This window comes from Xenopus laevis, chromosome 9_10L (assembly GCF_017654675.1).
Source record: "Xenopus laevis strain J_2021 chromosome 9_10L, Xenopus_laevis_v10.1, whole genome shotgun sequence".
Taxonomy (NCBI): Eukaryota; Metazoa; Chordata; class Amphibia; order Anura; family Pipidae; genus Xenopus; species Xenopus laevis.
Window position 1 is genome coordinate 52,895,632 of NC_054387.1, and position 27,114 is coordinate 52,922,745.

Genomic DNA, 27,114 nt, shown 5'->3' on the forward strand with positions numbered 1-27,114 from the left:
GAACCCTTCGGCACGTGTTTGTTATCGTGTTACAGAGCCTCCTTCACCTACATCCTGCAACTGATTGTAGACAGAGCACAGTGGCCTTGGAAGCACCAGTAGGATAGCACGTGGTATTGAGCCCGAAAATGGACGCAAATATTACACTTAATGATGCTATTCATTAAATGTACTTTGTTTTCAAACACAATCCTTTCAATTCCTTCTAATTGTGCCAAAAAACATTGTTTCCATCCTGCCGACTGGCACTGGGGTACCCTATAACTACAATTAATCTACTTGTTTGCCTTCAGTAGGGGTAACATTTGTTTCTGCACCTCTCGCTAATCTTTGAAAGTTTTGGTGTGCCCTCCATTCATTATTAATTGTACCCTATAACTACCACCAAACTGACCATGGCTGTAAGTTCCGTCAATAGGCACCGCAGACTTGCACCAAAAAATGACACATGTGATAACATTAGAGCACTGGCAGTGACACAATGTTGATTCTGAGAATGTTAGCCACAATTTGCATCTAGCAATTAGTGTTGACACAATGGGCCAGATTCAGTTCACTCAGAAAAAGTTCTCTTACATGGATGAGATTCAATTCAAGGAGAAAAGACTTTTTTTCCAAATTCAGTTCCAGTTTTTTTTCCCAGAGACGTCAATATTGTTTTCATGTGATAAACCAGGAGATATGGTTTTCTGAATTGAATTGCCTCTCAAATTGAATCTCATCCATGAATTTTCATTTGATAAACTTTTTCTCTCTTGAATTGAATCTGGCTCAATTGGTGCAACTGCTTGTTATAATTATGTAAAAACAAATTGCATTATGTGTGAAAACCATTTGTGTCTAAAATGTCACTTTGCATTGGTATAGTTTTATAGTATCTACAGTGTCGGACTGGCCCACAGGGATACCAGTAGGGATGTAGCGAACTGCCGATTTGGTGTTCGCGAACGCCGTTCGCGAACACCGGCAAAAAATGTGAACGTTCGCGAACAGTTCGCGAACTTCGAACACCCGCTAAAATCGTTCGATCGAACGATCGAAGGATTTTAATCGTTCGATCGAAGGATTTTCATTCGAATCGAACGATCGAAGCCATTCGATCGAATGCTTTTCATTGGATCGAATGCTTACAATCGTTCGAACGAATGGAAATCGTTCGATTTTTAGCGGTCGAAGGAATGGTCGAATGGTCGAACGATCGAACGCGAACTCAAACTGCAAACGTTCCCAAACGTTCTCGAACAATCGGCGGACGCGAACGGTCGAAGTTCGCGCGAACTAGTTCGCGGGCGAACAGTTCGCTACATCCCTAGATACCAGGAAAAGTCCCAGTGGGCCCAGGTGTCAGTGGGACCTCATGCTGCTAAACATTTGGCATTTTTCATGGTCATTCCTTATTTATATGAGAACAAAGAGGCTAAATAGATGGAATAAAAGATTAAAGTATGTAAAGAAAAGACACTAGGAGAATAGTGGTTGAGTGAGGAGAGGAAGAATAATAGTACTGAGAGTGGGTCCCTGGTCTAAGATTTTTTGGTGGGCCCATGGTGTCCCAGTCCGACACTGAGTTATCTATCTGTACAGGTTATGAGCAGGAACAGCCACCTATGTTTGCTCATAGCCTACAGAAAGATACCATATGGCTACATAGGAGAGCAGGGCCTAGCAAAAGTTGTTCCAAAGGCTGCTGCCTCTAGGATTCCGAACTAGGAATAGGCAGAAAGAGGATATACGTGCCCAGCGAACCCCCAGTATTGTGCCCTAGGCATGTGCCTCTTCTGACTACCCCTAGTTCCCGCCCTGCAGCATTGATTTTCTACTGTACTAAGCACAATTCAGCAGAAATAGTCCCCTAAGTTTGCTCATAGCCTGTACAGAGAAATAACATAAAACTATACAGGGTACGAGCATAGGTATCCCCATGTATTAATCACAATTCAGCAGAAACAACCAGCTAAGATTTTTATACAGAGAAGGAACAGTTCAGTGTAAAAACAAAAACTGGTAATTAGATAGGCTGTACAAAATAAAAAAATGTTTTTAATATAGTTAGTTAGGCAAAAATGTAATGTATAAAGGCTGTAGTGACTGGATGTCTAATATAATAGCCAGAACACTACTTCCTGCTTTTCAGCTCTCTAACTCTGAGTTAGTCAGTGACTTGAAGGGGGACCAAATGGGACATAACTGTTCAGTAACTTTGCAATTGATCCTCAGTATTCAGCTCAGATTCAAAAGCAACAGCTATGACCCATGTGCCCCCCCCTAAAGTCACTGATTGGTTACAGCCTGGTAACCAGTCATTGATAACCAAGCAGGAAGTAGTGTTCTGGCTATTATGTTAGACATCCAGTCAATCCAGCCTTTATACATTACATTTTTGGCTAACTACCTATATTAAAAACATTTATTTTATCTATTTAGCCAGTTTTTATTTTTATACTGAACAATACTTTTAAAGGGATGACTCACCTGTAAGTTAACTTTTAGTATGTTAAAGAATGGGCAATTTTCAAATGGTCCAGGCCCATTTCAGGGGCTGCTGCCGTCTGAGGCAGCAGCCCCAATGTCGCCGCCCCCGATCCACGCTTTTTGCCGCCCCTGGTAACTGGCCACTCCGTGCCACCTGAGGCATGATTCTCACCTTGCCTCATGGCCAGAGAGGCCCTGAAATGGTCTTCAGTATTTATTCATTTTTTATAGTTTTTGAATTATTAGCCTTCTTCTTCTGACTCTTTCCAGCTTTCATCTAAAAAACAAATGATGTGTAAGGCTGCTAATGTATTGTTACTTTTTATTATTTATCTTTTTACTCAGGCCCTCTCCTATTAATATTCCACTTTCTTATTCCAATCAATGTATGGTTGCTAGGGTAATTTGGACCCGATCCAATAATCCAGATTGCTTAAATTGCAAACTGGAGAACTGCTAAATAAAAAGCTTAATAACTCAAAAACCACAGATAATAAAACATGAAAATCAATTGCAAATTGTCTCAGAATACCACTCTTTACATCATACTAAAAGTTAACTCAAAGGTGAACAACCCTTTTAAATGTCATGTTTCAATAACCTTTATGATATAAAATCACTCATCTGTAAGTACCAGCTGCATGACCCAGTAATGCCACAATGCCGCACTGATGGTTATTATAAGGAATCTGATGGACTCGCAGGAGGATTAGGAGAGGAATAATAGAAATAGAAATAAGAGTTTGCTTAGAGGAGCTGCCAGTCACTAGAGCAGAATGTCTCCTTTCCTTCTGGCGGATCCGGCACATGCAGGTGATTTATAGATCAGGGGACGGTACATTACCAGCAGTGTCAGGGTGACAGATACTTCAAATTTGCTTTGGAATTATAATATTTTAAAATAGGTAAATAACAGAGAAACGCAGAGAGGACTGACAGCTTCCAGGACAGCAGTTTAAAATAGAAGCAACCAACCTGCTGTTTATATCAGGCAGAATTAGGAAAAGTTCAGGACAATCAGCATGAAATGTCATAATTATATTTTAATGCAGAAAATGTGGAAACAAAAGGAGATCACAAAATGGCAGGGTTCCTACTGAATCCAGATGACTACACCTCACCCACACCAGGGCATAAATGTGGGTGACTCCCAAAGCATCCAGAAGGGTAGAAATGTTTCACAGGGCCACCATGGCCAAGGCTTTATATTTATGTTTTGACTCATTACACAGCATAATGGAAAGGGAGCAGGTGAAGGACCTTCAGCCCGCAGGGTGTTGTGATAATGTGACATATAGGGGGCCGCAAAACATTTTTGCAGGGGGGCCCATGAAAGTACATGTTGAGAGCCCAAGTTGGTTACACCCAAAAAACACCTCTTAGTAGGAGGGGCAGATTTATGCATGTAGGTGCTAATTTGCATGAATGCAGTTTACCCATAGCAACCAATCAGATATTTGCTTTTCGTCTGTATAGGTTCTACTAACCTATCATTCTACTTGTCACAGGGCAAATATCTCCTAGGCCTGGCACAAGCCCCACCCATTTACCCATTTTACATGCCACATGGTATAATTTAATCAGGGAAGGCAAAACGTATCTATATATAAGGAACACTCCATCTAAATAACTTGTTACAGCCCTGAAAACGTACCCATCAGTCAACTGCAAGGCAGGGGTGTAACTACAGAGGAAGCAGACCCTGTGGCTGTCAGTGACCCTCCCCTAAAAAGCTGTAAATATTCTAAGATCTAACTAAGAGTTCATTTAAAGGTAAACAAACCATTTATGTTTCACATGCAAATAATTCTCCAACAAACTGAAAACTGGATGGGTTTTTTTTCCTTAAATTTCCTGTTCATTTAATCAGAAACAAATTCTTCAGTCTAATTAGCATAGGGATCCCAAGTTGCAAATGATTGTGCATACACACCCTGCATGCTTGGATTATCTGGAAGGGCTGATCTGAAACTTAAAGACAGAGGCGTGACAATTCCCAGGACTGGGGGCTGCTAATGATTAATGAACTTTCCAAAGTTCTATGGGGTCCTACAACGTTTTTCCACTTAGATACAGATCAAGGGCACAGAAAAGTTACAGCGACCCTGGTTTCACTCTTTTCTTTGGCTCTACCTGCTGCAGCCTGTGCTTCTGAAACTGGCAATTTACTTTCTTTCTTTTTTTTTTTTATTCCTTTAAATTTCTGGCCTGCATCCAACAAGCCAGAAGCTTGCGGGGCATATGGAACGTCGCTGCTCTCAGGAGCACGCCAGGCACTTTTAAGGAAAACTATGCACTTGGATCCTGTTGAATCATGGCAACGATTCCGGCGTTCCTGAGACAATTAGGTATTTTGTTGTTGGACTCTGCGTTGCGTTTATACATGCGAGACCATCCGTCATACCCACAACAATACGCACAGGGAAAGAATGATTTCTTTATAGTGAGGCAATTGGCACATGGAGCAGGTTCGGTCTTTGTTTTATGTGGATTTATTTAGTGCTGATTTGGATCTAATTCTGACAGATCTAGTGGGCCCATGTAACAGCCAAGGGATGAATACATTGATAAAGGGGATAGAGTTTTGGGAGGGGGGGGCACTAGAACTAGAAATGGGTTTTCTTTTTTAAGCTGCCAGAAGTTCTTTTAACTTTGCGTTGGTTCCAGTAGATTGAGTTTCAAAGGCAGATGGATGTGAGAGATGAAGGGACATGTGAATCTTACAGCTGTGCGTTGCCTTTACAGAAGCAAGGAAAGTTCCGGGAGGCTGCAGAAGAACACACGCTTCCTTTGGAAGAGAATCAGGTGCAAATGCTGTCAGGCTGCCCAAATGAAAAAAGTGCTCACTTGGAGCCGAAGACTTGCCCAGCCAGTGATCCAAGAGCCAGGAGTTTAAATCCAGAGCAAGATGCTGTGGGATCAAATGCTCCGACGGTTTTAGAGGCGCAGGTAAGAACTTATATTCATCCCCAAAAAGCTTGGATCATGTGGCCTGCATTAATCTTGCACGTAATGTTTAAATTAATTTACTTTTTTGCAAATTACTTTACTTTTATTTATACTGTAAGTCCTTGGATGAAGAGCTTACAACCTAAATCTGTGGCACCTCGAGCACAGCACCAGTTAGGGCAAGATCTGGAAAGAATGTGTATTTGCTCTCCAAGATGCCCTTGAAAGCCATGAGATTTGTGACTTTTGCTTTTTTGCTGCCCTAGATATTGAGGAAACAATGGCTGAAGCTGATACTTTCCAATATCTTTTAACCTTGTTATTAGGGGTCCTGATTTAAGTTTGGTTCTCTTGAACTCAAAAAGTCTGACAACCATTGGCAGGGCAGGTTACAGAGGGTTACAGGGGATACTGCAGTTTAGTGGAATAGTGGGGGGGGGGGCTTTTGGCAAAATTAGGCAGTGGCCAAGGCAAAACATGCATGCAAGGGGCTTTTTTTTCATTGAGGGTCCCATGTTACTTTTTGGCAGGGCCCAACACTCAGGGGAGGCAGATGACCAGTCGGAAATGGTGCCCTTATGCTTACTGATAATGCCACTGGTCTAGATAAAATTGCATTTTACAACTAAAGCAGGGTAAAGTGCTAAGGTGTAAGCAGTTTTAATGATTGGCATCAATACACACAATTGTGTCCATTTTCATGTGACCTTTTTATGTGAGCTTGTGCACCTGTGTGAATAAGCCCAACTAAAATAAGCTAGGTGCAGTAATCCATAGCAACCAATCAGCAGTTTACATTTACCGGTCACCTGCTCAAAATCAAACATCTTATTGGCTGCAATGGGACACTGCAGCTGGGCAAACTTAGTGCCTCTTAATAAAAAATGGGGGTTGATCCATCTTGAAAAATCTGCTGCAAAGAAGTTCAATTCCAGAGGATAGAAACTATTTGAGTCAGTGGAACTCCCTGTGGCATACAATCATCACTCTAATTATCACTCATCACACTAAAGCTGGCCATACACGGGCCAATAAAAGCTGCTGACAGACTGTCGGCAGTTAATTGGCCCATGTGTGGGGCCCTCCGATGGGCTACCCCGATCGATATGGCCAGATGTTGATCAGGCAGGGTTAAAAATCCCGTCACATCACGGGCGCATCTGTTTGTTGATGCGGTCCCACAATTCGACCACCCGTATTGCCTGCATTATGATCCGATTGTTCGGGCCCTAGGGCCCACTATCGGATCAGCCCAATATCGCACACCTCATTGTGGGCATATCAGGGAGAGATCCACTCTTTTGCCAATTTCACCAAATGAGCGGATCTCTCCCCGACATGCGCACATCGAGGTGGGCAATATCGGCCTATCTTTACGTGTATGGCCACCTTAAGCCTTTGGTTCTCATTTGCCACAGGGGCACAGCATTTCATATTTCGAAGAGATGCTATACCCTAACATTTTCCCCACACAAAAAACTTAAAAACCTATTGAGTGCTAGCAGCAGCTTTTTAGGTAGGCCAGGAGCCCAGCCGTCAGCTCTTATTACTACTTACAGTGACTTGCAAGGGAAGGAATGCAATAACTATTCAATAAGTTGGAACAATCATTCCAAGATCTTAAAATATTTTAGTGTTTTCCTTCCAGTCTTAGTCTTTTCTCAATATGATAAAATACTTTCAGGCTTTTTCTGTGACTTCAGATTAAAGAAATTTAAGGAAACACTGCACTTTTGGTTTAAATTTCCACAGTTTCTCCCAACACTTTCTCCTGACTGTCCATCATATGTAAAGTGCAACACAGCTACTTTTAAATGATAAATAAAGCCTAAAAATGAATACGGCAGCAGCAGGTGTGCAGAGGACAGAAACAAAGAAATAATAAGATCAGAGCTCTGTATATTGGACCATAAAGCAAAGGTTGGGGCTTCGAACAAGCCAGTGACATCTTGCTGTTCCCAAAATATAAAACCAATTTGCTTCCGTCTATCATCTGTACTAAACACCTGTTCATTATTGGAAATTAAATTAACACTAGCACAGCTTTCATTAATAAACTGTGAACTTTTGCAGTCTATATATTATATTTAGTGATGGGCGAATTTGTCCCGAAAAATTTGTGAAAAGCATTGAAGTCAGTTATTTTGACACACGTCAGTTTTGACACCGGCGAAATTTTTATACGTGCGCCTATTTTGTCCGATTGCATCAAAGTCAATGGGCATCCGAATAATTTTGACATGCGAAATTTTTATGTGCGCGTCAGAGTTAAATGTTTTTGACGTACCGTATTTTTCGCCGCAGTTTTGCACATTTATTTCATTTTCATTCTAGCTGGCGGGAAGGCAGGGGAAGGCAGTTTGGGGAGATTAGTCACCCCGAAGAAGAGGAGATTTGTCGCTGGGCGACTAATCTCCCCAATCAGACAGTGTGTAATGATGGTTGAATTTGCGTCGTTTTGCTTCGCCGGAAAACTTGCGAAATTTGCGAAATTCGCGAAACGGCGAAAAGTTTGCGAAACGTCGCCGGCGTCTTTTTTTTTTGTTTTTTCAAAAAAAAAAATTTTTGACGCCGGCGAATTTTTGCCGCGAATTTTCGTGGGGGTTTCGCAAATTTATTCGCTGGCGGCAAATCGCGCAAATTCGCTGCGAATTCGCGCCTGGCGAATAAATTCGCCCATCACTAACAGTGTGTCTATGCCCTTAAAGCAGAAGGAAAGTCACCGGGAGGTGGGGTTGACCAGGGGTTGGTTCCCCCCTTCTTGCACCCCAGGCTTCATATATGATTAGAAGTATTGGGCCAATGAGAGATTCAAATAGTTGTCAAAATCTTCTGCCTGCCCTGTCCTCAGTACTGCCAATCGTGTATGAACCTGGGTGTGGGGGTGTCACTTTGTCCAGAAGAAGCTAGCAAGTAGTGATGGGCAAATTTTTCCCATTTCGCCAACAATTTCATGAATTTCCCGCGAAATGGTGAAAAATTAGCGAAACTCAAATGTTGACTCCTGCGTCAATTTTGATGCCCGCATCAATTCATGACAATTTTGATGGCGTAAATGTTGACGCCAGCGTTAAAGTCAATGGGCCTCCAAATAGTGTTGTTTTTTTTACTCTGGCGAATTTTCACGTAAGTTTTGCAAATTTATTCGCAGGCAGCAAAACTTTTTCTATTTTGCCAAATTTATTCGCCCATCACTACTAGTAAGGGAAGCTGCAAGGTATTCTGGGAGAGTCGAGAACATGAAGGCACAGTACTCGATAACATAGCACCCCTGGCTGGCACAGTTCTCAACAAAGAGGAGCACTGACCTGGAGTCTGAGGTTAGCTTTTATGATTACTAGGGAGTGCATAGAAAATTGTCACCCCCACTGTTATCACACTGTTATAGGGACATTATACATCTCTCACTTGTAAGACAACTTTTCTAATTAACAACAGAGCTAATATGAATGATAACAAGCTCCTATAATAAGTCCTGTGTCTCAGCATTATAGATAAGGAGAAGTTCATTAATAGGTTTTAATAGGGAAGAAGATCTGATTAAATACTTTCTCCATCAGCTGCAATGTATTGTATACTTAAATAATAAGAATAATGCATTTATAACACAATATTTTTATGCTGGCCACAGGTGTATACTCTTCTTATATTATTTTGCCAATTCACATGGTAATTTCTTTTTATATTATTTTGAAAAAAAAAAAGCAAAAGTAAATTTGAAAGCTATTTTCATTCCAGACTTCAGATGAAAAGCTTCAAAACCTGACAGTTCATACAGAAACAGAGGAGATTGTTATTAAAATATTGCTAGAGGAAGAGAAGGAGGATCAGAAGGTAGGAAAACACAGTCACTTGGCAACACAGAAACAGTATCTTGGAGTAAACTGAATATTCCAATCCTATATCAGAATTCTTTCCCTAAAGTTTAAAATTCACTTCCATCTTCAGAGAAATTATATGAACATCACAAACCAATGCCACTGTTCTCCCTGTAAGCTGCTATGTTAGAGTTCAAGGCCCATTCATTTCTTGGAGTCACTTGTAAACGATCTGAATAATGACTTAATTCACTTGATTTGCAGCAAGAACAATTTTATTATTTGATTAATATAATCTAATTTGCATAAAATGAGACAGACAAAACAACAGGATTGAAACATACGAACCTAATCAATAATACAATTCATATGGAATATCCCATATAAATGGTAATTTTAGGAGCAATGGTGGTATTTATTCCCAGAATTCCTTCTGCTTTGCATACAAATGAGTATCTCCTCAACCAAAGTACTTTTCTGGCAGTAAGGAATAAGGAAACACTGCTTTCCACAGAAAATAAATTTAAACACAACTGTAAAACCATTTAAAATGTGTAATAAATGGATTCTGGGAAGCTGCTTAGAATGATATTTTCTTTCATTTGATTTTTAGGATCAAACAATCTAATCAAACCATATTTCAGATAAAAAGAATCACGCTAAACCCCTAAACAGAATTGTAACGTTTCATTTTAATTAGCTGCAGCATACTGCATAGTTACCAATCCGCAAATAAATATGGGATCAATATCCCAGATACAATAGCTGATCTCATTTATTCACGCATCTATGTCCATATTCTCAATGCCAGCAATATTTATGTTGTTATTAAGCTACACATCATGTTGTGTATTGACTCTGCATTGATTTCTTATTAAGTATATTATGTTAAACGAAACAACAGACATTAAATATTTTTTCCTATACCCTGCACAGTGATGGGGCATGAATCAATCACCAGACATATGGATACATATGATGCATCATTTACTGCTTCAGCTGTACAGCTACTCCTTTATTCATGCTCTGTGATAACACTATAAAATATGTTTATGTCTAGATGAAAGGTATCAAACCAAATAGACCATTGTTTTGGTTTTTACACCTAAAACGGGAAGCCCTGTGCCCATAGAACAGTGTACAAGTTGTAAAGAAAGGATGAGGCCAACTGTCCTAATTAGGTAGATAAAATGACATTTCTTGTTTTAATGTAAAGGATCCATGACTGAAGCCTAGAATTGCATTTAAAGGGGAACAACATTTAAAATCATTGGAAAGGTGGGAAGGTGATACCCCATGCCAGTGCTCCTGTTCTCTAAATTAGTAATAGCAACGGGTAAGCAATTATAAATTAATTTAAAAATAAAAAAAATTAGACCTTTACAGATTTTTCATTCTATAAAAGCCAGTGACACAACGGACTCTGAAAGAAGCTCAAGAGTTATAGTTTATACATTACAGAGCAAACACAACAAAGAGACAATTGATAGAAAGAGGGGTCCATTTATCCTACTGTATAAATAGATATACGAATGCCAGATCTTTAAGATTTCTCTGGAAACTATGGAATTGACCGTGGAGATTAAGGAACTGAAGTCGAAGGACAAAGAATAGAGCACAGACAAAAGATGGCACATTTCACATCATCTCAGCATCAGGTCTTGATGCAAATTTATTTTTTGTTCTCTAAAATGCAGCCTGTCGGGAAAGACTTTAAATTTATTGCTTTAATAAGCAGAATACAGTAGATTGTATGCAGTGGGAAACTTTTTATTAATATTACTTGTAGACAGGACAAGATTTTGTTTTTGAAATAATGGTCTAAAACACGGCAAAGCAATCTGCATTTCTCAACAATTTTGCATTAGACACTTATCCCAAAGTGCTTCAATATGTGTGGCTGCATAAGTAGTGTGTGGGCTCATCCAAGACTTACTGGTTCACCTGTGGTAAAGGCAAGTTCAGGTAATTAATCCCTGTGTTTGGTTGCGGGCCTTCCCCGCTGGCAAGGCCACCTCTGTGTTACAGACCAACATTTACGGCCCCTTAAGTGGCATTTCAGAATTCAAACTATTGGCAGTTGGAGTTGGAAATGGGTGGGTTAGGGTCTACGTGCAAAGACAACGTGTGAACCCTCAAATAACTACTATACAGGGAACAGTAAAGGACAAACAATTGCAGGATTATTATCACCTTGCAAGAAAAAAACTTCCAGAAAGAGAAACATCCTTTTGGAATATGTCAGTTTAAAAGAGCAGTAGAAGAACCCAGGTACAATAAATTGGTAAGAGCAGGCAAAAAAACAAGTAGATGTCAGGATAAGGCTAGGGTCAATACCAGAGATGGGATAAGTATACAATAGCCTATGGGTCTTTTCCAGACAAGGAAACCAGCATCAGGATGAATAAATGAACAGCCAAGTCATTAGTGGGACATGTGCATGCATCACTGATTCAAGACCTGGTGTCCAGGGTGTCTCTAAGCTGGTCCTAAGTTTTCCTAATCATACATGATGGAGCCGATGTCACTGTAATAAAACAGTGCCTTGTACTTGATCCTAACTAAGCTACATGAACCAAATCAAATTAATGGTAAAACAGTCCTACTGGGTTATCCAGAAAACCCCAGATCCTACAGTATACCTGTACCAGCAAGGCTCATTGAAGTTATTGCTTCCACCAGGCAAGGACCGGACTGACACTTCCAGACAGAGTCTTTGCTACTTCTGTATTTCTTTGGTATCCTTGTACTTCTACAGTAGTGGTAAAATTTAAATTCCAAAAAGGCCCCTAGTATATGTTGAGTTATTCAGTTCTAACTTTGGCACTCTCATCTTCTAGGGACCCATGTAGCTGTTGGGTCATTCTGTCTGATAATGTCTTTTTTTACCCTTCTACTTGTGGTTGGAAAATGGAAGCTTTTCAGCAATCTGGTTTTAAATGTAATAGTCCTGATCCTTTCACTGTCAAAAATGGCACATGAATTAGGCACCATCACAAACTTCCTTTTTTACTTGTCTTGCAATTGTTTTCGCTCTCATGCATAAAGATCTTCTTTCTTTTGGTCTTCTGCAGAGGGCTATTTAAAGCAAACCTGCAGGGAAGTGCCATTGCATTATGATATTTGGACTAGTTATATGGTGCAATGATGACTTGAAAGGCTTGCCATTTGTATGATAAATTCTTTCTTTTTTCAGACTTTGAAACAAACAGAGAAGAAAGATATTACAAGAGGCACAGAGATAAAAGCAGAAGAAAACATTTTAAAGTCTCTGAAAAAGAAGAAAGGAACCATTTCAAAATCTGCAGAAACAAAACTTGCTGGAACAATTTTAAGCTCCAAAGAGAATAGTGAAGGAATTGTTATAAATTTGCATGAAAAGGACCACCAAGGAACTATTTTAAATACTACTGAGAAGACGGAGCAAGGGCCCGTTCTAAGTTCCTGTGAAAATAAAATTGAAGAGGAAAAAAAACATGGAACAATTTTAAACGATCAAAAGGATGAGGATGGAATGATTCTCAAGAACTCAAGCAGAACTCCAGAATATAAAGCAGAAAGTAATATTGAAATGTCTGTAGAGGTTAAAAACAAAGTAGTTAAAGACAAAGTAGCCATTAACTCCCTCGAGGGAAAGACACAAGAGATAAGTAACAGTTTAAACATGACCTTTGACAAAATGGAAGAGAAGCAAAAGGAAAGCCTGGAGGAAGAAACAAAGAGGTAAGTGAATTATACCAAATAATTGGCCAGATTAAAATCAATGAGAAAAACCTATTTTATAGTTTATCACGTGAAAACTCACAGATGAGATTCAATTTGCAGAGAAAAGAAAATAGGTTTTTCACACTGAATTGTACCTGGCTCTATGGGACAATCTTTTCTTCAACTACTTGCATATTTACAAAAATCCTTTTAAAGGAAAACTATACCCCCAAAATGAACACTTAAGCAACAGATAGTTCATATCACAACTCTGTCTGTTAATTGGCTCATGTGACCTGACATGTATGGTTAGTTGGTATGTTTGTGAGTACAGTGAATCCTACGATCCCAGGGGGCGGCCCTTATTTTTTAAAATGGCAATTTTCTATTTATGATTACCCAATGGCTCATACTACTAGAAAAGTATATTATTATGAAAATGATTTATTTACATGAAGCAGGATTTTACATATGAGCTGTTTTATGCAATATCTTTTTATAGAGACCTACATTGTTTGGGGGGTATAGTTTTCCTTTAATTCACAAAATAAATTCAATTGCCATGTAAATCACATTATTCAATTTGTTTAAAAAAAATCTTGAATTATAAAATACCCGAAATGTTGAAAATACACCTCCCATTGACTTACACAGAATCTCGTATGGTTTTCATTGCATCATTTTTAGCTTTTTGGGGGGGATTTTTGGTTTTTTTCTTTCAAATCATGGCAAAAATTCAAATTTGAATAAATATTGCTTCTATTGTCATCTATGGTTCATCCATCTATCCAGATGTTAAACATTTATTTCATTATAATACACAAAAGCCATGAATATCTTGTAAATTATATCCTTATAAACGGTGACTGGTGATGTCATCAGTTATAAACGGTGAGTAGTGATGTCACTAAAACTTGTGTATTATAATAAATAAAGTATCCCCTGTTGGAAGTCACCTCAGAGTTCTATGACCTGTATAAAACCACTCAGCCTCCGGCCTCGTACTTTTATATGGTCATGGAACTCCTCTGTGACTTGTAATATCCTTATATTTTACAAAAGGAGGTGCTTTATTCACTATATCTTTGTAGACCATCATGGAAAGCCTGCTTGCTTGGTTAATGTTCCAAGGAATGTTGAAAGTGATGAACTGGGGAACTTAGACATTACATTTTTTTGAACACACCCTGGGACTATTCTTGAAATGGCAATAAGTCTGCTATTTACAAACCATTATCATATACAGTGATCGCCTTAAAAGTAAACCCTTACCCCTTCTAACAAGTCGCAACAAATACAACACAGAACACATGACCCTTCCTGAATCACAAATCCCTCAGAACTGGAATAACAAAATACGTTTCCTAAAGAAACATTTGCTGCTAACTAGGTACTTAATCATTGCCCTGTTATATTGTTATTATAACATGATGCTGATTTTGGACAGTAATACAGTCTTTCTGCAGAATTCAGAACAAGCCCCCATAAAAACGAATAAATAAGTCTATGAACTATATGATAATTGGCTCTGGAATAAAGAGTTATGTTTGGGACTTAATTATACGCCAGGTTCTTTATTTAATCCTTGATTTATATCATTCTTGACTTTAGACTATTCTGAGTACCCCTGAAATCAACAAGGTTAGGAATGGAAATTAAAATACATGATCCTTTAATCCTTACAGAACAGGACTTCAAAGGGGGTTAATCTCCATATAATAGTGAAGATGGATTAAACTATAATATAAACTGTAATACTAAAAGCTGAGCATCAGGGTATAATATTTCATGTTTGCCTAAATGTTCCAAGGCAATCGACGGACCCAATATATCTTAGCTATGAAAGGCAGATACAAACTTTCTTCCGACTTTCACAGACCGAAATCAGTGAGCCTCATCAATATTAATATTGCAACAACCGTTGCCTTTTTTTAATTCATTTATTGAAAACAATTAACATTTGTAATAAACAAGCATAGATCAGTGATCTATGGAGGGGACCAGAGTAATTAAAGGTAGTTTGGTTCCATGACAAATCATGATGACTGGTCTTTTAAATTCCACCCAGGGGAACCATATCAACTTGTTGTTTCCCGTGCCCTGTAGGTGTGCCCTTATAGATCCATTTCCTTCCTTCTTATAGGTAATGTACTGTAAGAATAAGTGTACTGGCTGTAGATTACTGGAAAGAAATGAGATAAACATCTGGCTCTCCTGCAACCCCAATTACCAATTTCAATTTGTGCATGGGAACAAATTATATTCAATGGGAGAAGCAGGGAGTACTGTACAAAACTTCAGGGCTCTTTAACTGGGTAAATATTGGGAGAGATTAGATTCAGTGACCATGAGAAAGAAGTACAAACAAATCAGGGCACCTTAGTAAGTACTAGAAGGAGAATTAAGAGGCTTACACATAGGATGGTGCTGCTTGACCAGGGGAAAGAGAACAGATGTACAGAAATTCAGTCATCTGCATTAGCGTAAGTATTGGATGGGGCATAGATTCATTCACTCAAGAAAAGTATCCTGTTAATGTAGATGGGCCATGGTTCTATCCAAATTGAACTTGCACTTTAAAGAAGTTTTAAGGTTGCGTATAAATTGATCAGTAATGCCCAATATTCAACGGTTGAGCTCTTGTTATAAATCCACTTGTATTTATAAATCCCAGATTTCACAACAACTAAACTGCACATAGCACCACCCTACTGCAAAGGAAAATTATGACCAATGATTCACCTTTGACCCAGACAGTGCATTAAGGCAGATTGGTACACGGTAGAACAGAATGTTTTCCTATCCAGAAGATTGTCAGCTTTAAAATAAGGAAGTATAAGAGAAGGAGGAATGGCTACTTGGCCAGTAAAACTCCTGTCTGACATTTAGTTTTAAGGTTGCGTATAAATTGATCAGTAATGCCCAATATTCAACGGTTGAGCTCTTGTTATAAATCCACTTGTATTTTTTTCATCCCAGATTTCACAACAACTAAACTGCAAATAGCACCACTCTACTGCAAAGGAAAATTATGACCAATGATTCCCCTTTGACCCAGACAGTGCTTTAAGGCAGACTGGTACAAGGTAGAACAGAATGTTTTCCTGTCCAGAAGGTTGTCAGCTTTAAAATAAGGACGTATAAGAGAAGGAGGAATGGCTACTTGGCCAGTAAAACTCCTGTCTGACATTTAGTCAATTCCAACGAGCTTGACTGTTAGACAGGAAAATGAATGCAATTCAGCTAATAAAATAAGGAAAACATAAACATTATCCATTATTTGCCTTAGGGAACTCATTCTGAAGATACAGAAGTGCTAACTGGTATATATAAAAGGGTAAAGTGCTAGAATTTACAAGTTTGGTGCTAGGAAAATAAATATTTGAAATATCAAATCATAAATGTTTGGGCTGTAAGTGTTTTTCTGGTAGAATTCCAGAAAATATTTATATCCAGCTGGAACAGTCTGGATTTATAGCTGACTATTCTTTAGTTAATATGCACTGAAGGAGGAGGTCCCTTTTCCCATTACCCCACTGTGCAATAGAATACAAATGTAATATCGTAATTAAGTCATATACATATGTATATATCTATCTATATATCTATATATATATATCTATCTATATATCTATATATATATATCTATCTATATATATATATATATATATATATATATATATATATATATATATATATATATATATATATATAGAGATATATATATATATATATACATATGTAACCAAATGCTCGCACCCAAACCAGTCATCTGTTATAATGGGTGCTAGACAAAATTGTATTATATAAAATATTATATAAAAATTATATAAAAGAAGGACCCACACTCCAATGTCAGTGAGTCATAACACTTTAATATTCATACTTGTGCATTAAGTATGCACAAGTATGAATATTAAAGTGTTATGACTAACTATATATATATATATATTTGATAGATTGATGATAGATAGACTCTAGTGGTTAAAAAGCAGGCTGGATTTTTTTGAATTTCAGTTTTCAATTGGTCAATTGGAAAAAAAATGAGAATTCAAAAAAAGAAAATTTGAGACATTTTCCATTTATTTTTTTCCTTTAGAAACCTCAGGAATCCTTATTAGGGGAAAGGTGTCCATCAAATCCATCAAAATGAAATGTTTCTGGAATTTGATAAAATATAAAATAAACAAGTTACTCCCATCAAAAAAATCTTAAAAATAAAGTTTATAGGAGGTGTATTTTAACGTACATGCACATTGTTCTTTTGAAGTTTTTTTAAACAGTTACATTTTTACAGATTCATGAAAAATGAATGGAAAAATTAGATTTTCTTTGCAATGGAGGTTTTTTGTGTGACAACACAACTGAGTTGTGGCAATCGGTGCGCTTCGTTTTCCGAAGTAGGCCAAAGTTGCCTCACGAGCGGGAGGCAGTTAGGGGAGATTAGTTGCCCCGAAGAAGAGACGATTTATTGATGGGCAACTAAATCTCCCAGAATCTGACCGTGTGTCTCTGCCCTAATGGTTCAGAGTCATATATCCAAACTTGAAGACAGCCTGTTTTGATCTTGTTTTAGAGCTCACCAGTGCAAGATATTGGAACATGGCTTCTGAGGGGGTATGTCCAGATTACTTTCCCCAGTATAAGAAATTAAATTTCAAACACTTTACTGGGCAGCAAAAATACCACCCTGCAAGATTGGAGGAACTTTTTTTATGTTTAGATTTTGTGAAACGGCCCTGTCAGAGATGAAGTGAACTTTCTTTTAAAGATTAATAGCTGCCTGTCTTTTAAGAGAATTCCACAGGTAACCGTTTACGTTTGGAGACATAAAACAAGCTGAATAATTTGGGGTATTTCAAGTTAACAGAACAGAATAAAGCAGAGCTGGTTTAGTAGCAAACTAGAGAATTAGTGCATTTTCTCTTTTTTTCCTAAACTTTCTCTTAAGTCAGCCTGTATTTCCACTCAAGGTTGTAATCTGTCTGCAAGTAATATATCAGTTTATTCTCCATTTCCGCTCTGTTCTTTTAATTGTCAGGGGGCAAAGTGTGGCATATTGTCTTCTTTTGTAAGGTAAAATCATTTAAGCCTTTTTCTTCCCTCACTCAAGAAAAGACTTGGAGATCAGCACAATCTCAATGAAACTTGAAGAACAACAATCTGTGTCCATGGATTTGCAAAGGAAGAACAAGGAATTCCTAGTAAGTCATTTATTTTTCAAAAATATGGAGCAGGGTATCTATATCTGGAGCTTCTCATAAAAAATTCTGTGCAGAGAAAATAACAAAGTGATGATTAGAATGTGAGATAACCCTAGGAGATGAATGCATTGGTAGAATATGTTTCCATGTTGTATATCATCAGGATTCATGGGCCATACAAAGATAGTACAACATTGACGTTTTAAACAATGTTTTCCTTTGTCTTGCACACACCATGGAGAAACTCAATGTAAAAGGATCTTCTATATTAAAAGAAAAAGGGGTATTAATATTAGGACATTTTTGTGTTAAAGTCTAAAATTAGTGATTGAATTTATTATTAAAACCAAACTAAATACATTACACGTTGGTTTGGTGCTGCATGGGATAAATATGTAATTTCTATGAATGTCCACATTGCTATGAACTGGATAATGAAGAAAACTACCCTGCAGATAAGCAAAGTCCAATATCACAGTAATATTGAATTATTACAACCTATATTCTTGGTATCATTTAAAGCAGCACAAGGCAGAGAGAAATAAAAGCTGCATTGGTGAAGTTATTTATGAAGGCAGTGATATAAGATGAGATTTGGATGGAAATAGATGCTTCTCGTAGCGCTTCTAAAGATTTCATAACTGTATTTTTCCTATCGAGCAATGTACAGCCGTCGCTTTGCCAAATAATGACTCACAAAAGGACAGGTTTCCAGCAGGATTCTTGTCGTCTCTTTCACCAGTTCTCTGCAATAATTCTTCTTATCATTGGTTTTCCGCTCTCATCTTATGAGAAGAGGAGATTTATAATTGTAATGCTTGTTAATGTATTGACTAAACTAAGTAAGTTACACGCTTTTAAGGCATCTAAAAGTGCCTTTTGCATTGGGTACATGGTAAATTTTTACTTTATTAGCTGTGATTGGCTTTTAGCTGGCCATTTATCATTTTCAGATTTTACCCTCATTATAATGTTACCTTCCATTTAAACATATCTGCCTGAATTGAGTGTAATTGAGTTTAAGATTTGTGTTCATGGTCATTGTTTCCAAGTAGATCACATAGACCCAGACAAAAGTGCAAAAGAGGCAGATAGTGCTCATGGGGTCTGGTTGTGTGAATGCAGGCAGCACTGTATTAAAAATGGGGCAGGGCAAAATGCAAAATACAAAAAACCTGCCTTGCAGGTAGTAAATTACCCCTCAAGAATATGGAGTCTTGTAGGCACCCACTGCTACTCCATTGTCCAGTGGACAATATATCTTGAAATATGATGAGAATGCTTGGCTTTAAAAGCAGTTACTTTGGGACAACCCATATGGAGGGCAATGGAAGAACCAGATAAGGACAAATGGGGTTGGCAACAATGGTTGAGATAAGGCATTTTTTGTGTTGGCCAATGTCATAAAACGTGATACTGATATTTCTCTGTAACTATAAAATGAAAGATGCCCCTTTAAAACAAAGGAAGTGAATGTGCCTCAAAAAGGATTGGGAATAGCCAGCTGACAGTTTGCTACTTAAGCTTTAATTCATAAGACTCGTGACTTGGAGAGTTTTATTGCTTTGGAAGGGGATAGATGAGGCTGAAACATCTTATTAACTAACAGCATTTGCACACAGGCAACCCGACTGGTATTCTTGTTGCTCTCCAATTTCCTTCTTTATTACGAGCAGATGACCACCATTTACTGTTCTTCAGTTACAGGCATTTCAAAAGCTGCCAGTTAATCAGGTCAAGTTGTACATTTTCACACCCTTGATAAGCATTTTCCCTGGAGGCAGATTTTTAAGAAGGATATTTTTTCTTCAACATTGTGTATCTCCCTTAGAGATGTCGCGAACTGTTCGCCGGCGAACTTGTTCGCGCGAACATCGGGTGTTCGCGCTCGCCGGAAGTTCGCGAACGTCGCGCGACGTTCGCCATTTTGGGTTCGCCATTGTTGGCGCTTTTTTTTGCCCTCTCACCCCAGACCAGCAGGTACATGGCAGCCAATCAGGAAGCTCTCCCCTGGACCACTCCCCTTCCCTATAAAAACCGAAGCCCTGCAGCGTTTTTTCACTCTGCCTGTGTGTGCTGAAGAGATAGTGTAGGGAGAGAGCTGCTGCCTGTTAGTGATTTCAGGGACAGTTGAAAGTTTGCTGGCTAGTAATCGTTTTGATACTGCTCTGTTATTGGAGGGACAGAAGTCTGCAGGGGTTTGAGGGACATTTAAGCTTAGGTAGCTTTGCTGGCTAGTAATCTACCTTCTACTGCAGTGCTCTGTATGTAGCTGCAGTGGGCAGCTGTCCTGCTTCTGATCTCATCTGCTGACTGCTGCAATAACAGTAGTCCTTGTAAGGACTGCTTTTATTTATTTTTTTGTTGTTTTACTACTACTACTACTACTACTACTATAAGAGCCCAGTGCTATTAGTCTAGCAGTGTTGGGGAGTGGGACTGGTGTGCTAATCTGCTGCTCCTAGTAGTTCAGCAGCACCAACTTTAATTTTTTTTTTTAATATTCATTTTTTTTTTATTTTACTTTTTTTTATTTTACTACCGCTGTAGTAGTGTATAAGTTGACCTTTTAGGCATTATTTGCCCTGTAGGCATTATTTGCACACTGTTTTCTTCAACCCGCCATCGAGCTGTGTGACCTTGTTCACATTCTGTCTAAATATCCATAATATTACCGTCTCCAGAAAAAACACCGGAGTCACTTTTTTCAAGCAGCCATAATATATTTTACGTAATCCGTATCCACCGCTGTAGTAGTGTATACGTTGGCCTTGTAGGCATTATTTGCACACTGTTTTCTTCAACCCGCCATCGAGCTGTGTGACCTTGTTCCCATTCTGTCTAAATATCCATAATATTACCGTCTCCAGAAAAAACACCGGAGTCACTTTTTTCAAGCAGCATTCATATATTTTACGTAATCCGTATCCACCGCTGTAGTAGTGTATACGTTGGCCTTGTAGGCATTATTTGCACACTGTTTTCTTCAACCCGCCATCGAGCTGTGTGACCTTGTTCCCATTCTGTCTAAATATCCATAATATTACCGTCTCCAGAAAAAACACCGGAGTCACTTTTTTCAAGCAGCATTCATATATTTTACGTAATCCGTATCCACCGCTGTAGTAGTGTATACGTTGGCCTTGTAGGCATTATTTGCACACTGTTTTCTTCAACCCGCCATCGAGCTGTGTGACCTTGTTCCCATTCTGTCTAAATATCCATAATATTACCGTCTCCAGAAAAAACACCGGAGTCACTTTTTTCAAGCAGCATTCATATATTTTACGTAATCCGTATCCACCGCTGTAGTAGTGTATACGTTGGCCTTGTAGGCATTATTTGCACAGTGTTTTCTTCAACCCGCCATCGAGCTGTGTGAGCTTGTTCACATTTTGTCTAAATATTGATAATATTATCGTCTCTAGAAAAACCACTTGAGTTACTTTTTTTCAAGCAGCATTCATATATTTTACGTAATCCGTATCCACCGCTGTAGTAGTGTATACGTTGACCTTGTAGGCATTATTTGCACACTGTTTTCTTCAACCCGCCATCGAGCTGTGTGAGCTTGTTCACATTTTGTCTAAATATTGATAATATTATCGTCTCTAGAAAAACCACTTGAGTTACTTTTTTTCAAGCAGCATTCATATATTTTACGTAATCCGTATCCACCGCTGTAGTAGTGTATACGTTGACCTTGTAGGCATTATTTGCACAGTGTTTTCTTCAACCCGCCATCGAGCTGTGTGAGCTTGTTCACATTTTGTCTAAATATTGATAATATTATCGTCTCTAGAAAAACCACTTGAGTTACTTTTTTTCAAGCAGCATTCATATATTTTACGTAATCCGTATCCACCGCTGTAGTAGTGTATACGTTGACCTTGTAGGCATTATTTACACACTGTTTTCTTCAACCCGCCATCGAGCTGTGTGAGCTTGTTCACATTTTGTCTAAATATTGATAATATTATCGTCTCTAGAAAAACCACTTGAGTTACTTTTTTTCAAGCAGCATTCATATATTTTACGTAATCCGTATCCACCGCTGTAGTAGTGTATACGTTGACCTTGTAGGCATTATTTGCACACTGTTTTCTTCAACCCGCCATCGAGCTGTGTGAGCTTGTTCACATTTTGTCTAAATATTGATAATATTATCGTCTCTAGAAAAACCACTTGAGTTACTTTTTTTCAAGCAGCATTCATATATTTTACGTAATCCGTATCCACCGCTGTAGTAGTGTATACGTTGACCTTGTAGGCATTATTTGCACAGTGTTTTCTTCAACCCGCCATCGAGCTGTGTGAGCTTGTTCACATTTTGTCTAAATATTGATAATATTATCGTCTCTAGAAAAACCACTTGAGTTACTTTTTTTCAAGCAGCATTCATATATTTTACGTAATCCGTATCCACCGCTGTAGTAGTGTATACGTTGACCTTGTAGGCATTATTTGCACACTGTTTTCTTCAACCCGCCATCGAGCTGTGTGACCTTGTTCACATTTTGTCTAAATATTGATAATATTATCGTCTCTAGAAAAACCACTTGAGTTACTTTTTTTCAAGCAGCATTCATATATTTTACGTAATCCGTATCCACCGCTGTAGTAGTGTATACGTTGACTTTGTAGGCATTATTTGCACAGTGTTTTCTTCAACCCGCCATCTAGCTGTGTGTATTATCGTTTCCAGAAAAACCAACTGAGTTTTTGTTGTTGTTGTTGTTTTTTTAAAAATAATGCCAGGCAAAGGCAGGCCGCCACGCAGAGGCCGTGCTAGGGGCCGTGCTGCTATGCAATCCTGTGGCCCTAGCAAATTTCCCAGTTTTAAAAAAGCCAATGACCCTGAACTCCCAAAATGCTGAAGAGGTAGTTGACTGGCTTACACAGCACACCCCATCCTCTACCGTTTCTAACTTTACCACAACATCCTCCTCATCCTCCACTGCTATGGCCACCCCACGTAACACTTCCTCCCCACCGGTGCCCCTTCTTCACTGGGGTCAGAGGAGTTATTTTCCAATGAGTTTTCTTGAACTGAGTAATGCGCAACCATTATTGCCAGAAGAAGATGAAGGAGATGAGGACCTTACACCAGATTTAATTCTGGCAGAGAACACGATAGAGATGGACATAATGAGTGATGAGGAGGAGGTCCCCGCTGCTGCTTCCTTCTGTGATGTGTCAGAAGAAATTGATGCATCTGAGGAGAATGATGATGAGGAGATTGATGTTTTGTGGGTGCCTAGTAGAAGAGAGCAAGAGGAGGGTAGTTCAGATGGAGAGACGGAGAGTCAGAGAGGCAGTAGGAGAATAAGACTTAGAAGAAGCAGGGAGGACAGCCCGCAGGGATCAGCAGGGCAACAACATGTATCGGCACCTGTGTTCAGCCGGCCAACGCACCCGCCATTGCCGCCAATACCGCCAACTCCGCCAACTTCTACTGTTACCGCCAGATCGCACACTTCCAAAAAGTCAGCAGTGTGGGATTTTTTTAATGTGTGTGCCTCTGACAAAAGCATTGTAATTTGCAATGAGTGCAGTCAGAAACTGAGCCTTGGTAAGCCCAACAGCCACATAGGTACAACTTCTATGCGAAGGCACATGAGCGGCAAGCACAAAGCACTTTGGGAGCAACACCTCAAAGGCAACAGGCAAACTAAAAGCCACACTCCTTCTGGTCCAGCATCTTACTGCTCTACCTCTGCTCTCCTTGACCCGTCTGAACCACCCTCCACTCCGCCTTCCACCTTGACCACCTGTTCCCATTCCCAGTCATCTGCCACCAGCCAAGTTTCTGTGAAGGCCATGTTTGAGCGTAAGAAGCCAATGTCTGACTGTCACCCCCTTGCCCGGCGTCTGACAGCTGGCTTGTCTGCACTCTTAGCCCGCCAGCTTTTACCATACCAGCTGGTGGACTCTGAGGCCTTCCGCAAATTTGTAGCAATTGGGACACCGCAGTGGAAGGTACCCAGCCGCAATTTTTTTTCTAAAAAGGGAATACCACACCTGTACCAACATGTGCAGAGCCAAGTTACCGCATCTCTGTCACTTAGTGTTGGGCCAAAGGTCCATATGACTACTGACGCATGGTCCTCCAAGCATGGTCAGGGCAGGTATGTCACCTACACTGCCCACTGGGTGAACTTGGTAATGGCTGGGAAGCAGGGAATGGGTAGCTCAACAACAACAGTGGAGTTGGTGTCACCGCCACGGATTGCACGCGGTTCTGCCACCACCTCTACTCCTCCATCGCTCTCTACCTCGTCTTCTTCTTCTTCTTACTCTGCTGCTGGGTCCTCCTTCTCCTCCTCCACACCTGTGCACCCCCAGCTCCCCTAGGCTATTCGACGTGCCAGGTACGCCGTTGTCACGCTGTCTTGGGGATGACGTGCCTGGAAAGCAAAAACCATACCGGATCTGTACTCCTGTCATCTCTGCAGTCACAGGCCGATCGGTGGCTGACCCCACACCAACTGCAGATCGGAAAAGTGGTGTGTGACAATGGAAGCAATCTGTTGGCAGCGTTGAGACTAGGCAATTTAACACATGTGCCCTGCATGGCACATGTGTTAAATTTAATAGTCCAACGTTTTGTCTCCAAGTACCCAGGATTCCAGGACGTTCTCACCCAGTCCAGAAAGGTGTCGGCCCATTTCAGACGTTCCTACACAGCCATGGCACGCCTTGCTGACATTCAGCAGCGCTACAACATGCCAGTCAGGCGTTTGATTTCTGACAGCCAGACTCACTGGAATTCAACGCTCCTTATGTTGGAACGTCTGCTGCAACAACAAAGGGCCGTCAACGAGTACCTTTTTGAACTGGGTGGTAGGACTGGATCTGCACAGCTGGGGATTTTTTTCCCCCGTTACTGGGTGCTTATGCGCGATGCCTGCAGGCTCATGCGACCTTTTGAAGAGGTGACAAATATGGTCAGTCGCACCGAAGGCACCATCAGCGACCTAATACCCTTCGCTTTCTTCCTGGAGCGTGCCGTGCGACGAGTGACAGATGAGGCTGTAGACCAGCGTGACGAGGAGCTGGAAGCGCACGATTTCTGGTCGGAATCACCAGAACGAACCCAGGCACCTGCTGCAACGCAGGGAGAGGTGCCAGAAGTGGAGTCAGAGGAGGAAGGTGGCTTTGTGGAGGAGGAGGAGGAGGACCAACAGGAGCAGGCTTCCCAGGGGGCTAGTGGTGACCTTTTGGGGACCCCTGGTCTTGTACGTGGCTGGGGGGAGGAGACCGTGGATGATGCAGTCCTTGATAATGAGGAAGCGGAGATGGATAGCTCTGCATCCAACCTTGTGAGAATGGGGTCTTTCATGCTGTCATGCCTGTTGAAGGACCCCCGTATCAAGAGGCTTAAGGAGAAGGACCTGTACTGGGTCGCAACGCTACTAGACCCTCGGTACAAGCATAAAGTGTCAGAAATGTTACCAACATACCACAAGTCCGAAAAGATGCGGCATTTACAAACCAGCCTGCAAAACATGTTGTACAATGCTTTTAAGGGTGATGTCACTTCAGGAACTCATCAACATTCCAGGGGCAGAGGTGCCAGTAATCCTGCCACGAGCACACCTGCAAGGACAAAGCCCTTTGGCCAGTCTGTAACGTCAGACATGCAAATGTTTTTCTGTCCAAGGCAGCGCCACAACCCTTCTGGATCCACCCTCAAAGAACGCCTCGACCGGCAGGTAGCGGACTACCTGGCATTAACTGCAGATATCGACACTCTGAGGAGCGATGAACCCCTGGACTACTGGGTGCGCAGGCTTGATCTGTGGCCAGAGCTGTCACAATTTGCCATGAACCTCTTGTCTTGCCCAGCCTCAAGTGTGCTCTCAGAAAGGACCTTCAGTGCAGCAGGAGGGATTGTAACTGAGAAGAGAACTCGCCTAGGTCACAAAAGTGTCGATTACCTGACCTTTATTAAAATGAATGAGGGGTGGATCTCGGAGGGTTACTGCACGCCGGAAGACTTGTTCTGACTTCTATGCAGCTGTCCTTCTCTTCAAGCCTCATGACTCCACACACAGCTGTCCTTTAGCGTCCTCCTCCTCCCTCCGCCACCGTTACAAACTAGGGTGCAAACCCTACTGGTTTAATTTTTTCTGGCCTCTGTGCTTCAGTGGCTGCAACCAAAAAACTGGGCAAACAATGTCTACAAGGTCAACGTATGGCAAAAAATGACTATTTTCAGCATTTATATGGCATATTTTTTCTGGCAACTGTGCTTCAGTGGCTGCGTCCAAAAAAATGCATATTTTCTGCATTTATATGGCATAATTTTCTGGCAACTGTGCTTCAGTGGCTGCGACCAAAAAAATGCATATTTTCTGCATTTATATGGCATAATTTTTCTGGCCTCTGTGCTTCAGTGGCTGCAACCAAAAAAATTTATATTTTCAGCATTTATATGGCATAATTTTTCTGGCCTCTGTGCTTCAGTGGCTGCAACCAAAAAAATTTATATTTTCAGCATTTATATGGCATAATTTTTCTGGCAACTGTGCTTCAGTGGCTGCGACCAAAAAAATTACTATTTTCAGCATTTATATGGCATATTTTTTCTGGCCTCTGTGCTTCAGTGGCTGCGGCCAAAAAAACTGGGCAAACAATGCCTACAAGGTCAACGACGTTGACCTTGTAGGCATTGTTTGCCCAGTTTTTTTGGCCGCAGCCACTGAAGCACAGAGGCCAGAAAAAATATGCCATATAAATGCTGAAAATAGTAATTTTTTGCCATACGTTGACTCAACGTATATGGCAAAAAATGACTATTTTCAGCATTTATATGGCATATTTTTTCTGGCAACTGTGCTTCAGTGGCTGCGACCAAAAAAATGCATATTTTCTGCATTTATATGGCATAATTTTTCTGGCCTCTGTGCTTCAGTGGCTGCAACCAAAAAAATTTATATTTTCAGCATTTATATGGCATAATT

At 40.1% G+C, this 27,114-nt stretch overlaps 1 protein-coding gene across 3 annotated transcripts in view; it reads left to right on the forward strand.

Annotated features, from left to right (window-relative positions):
- Positions 1 to 4,492: 4,492 nt before the first annotated feature.
- Positions 4,493 to 27,114, forward strand: part of LOC108701192 (putative uncharacterized protein MYH16) — a 95,931-nt gene continuing 73,309 nt past the window's right edge. The window contains exons 1-5 of one of the 3 annotated variants that reach the window (XM_018235494.2): positions 4,493 to 4,820; positions 5,218 to 5,421; positions 9,160 to 9,255; positions 12,436 to 12,962; positions 18,058 to 18,148. In XM_018235494.2, coding sequence (XP_018090983.1) covers positions 5,284 to 5,421; positions 9,160 to 9,255; positions 12,436 to 12,962; positions 18,058 to 18,148 — 852 coding nt within the window. In that variant the 5' untranslated portion in view covers positions 4,493 to 4,820; positions 5,218 to 5,283. Of the gene's footprint in view, positions 4,821 to 5,075; positions 5,422 to 9,159; positions 9,256 to 12,435; positions 12,963 to 18,057; positions 18,149 to 27,114 lie in introns of those variants that run through there. The other 2 variants (XM_018235492.2, XM_018235493.2) reach the window with 2 other exon arrangements.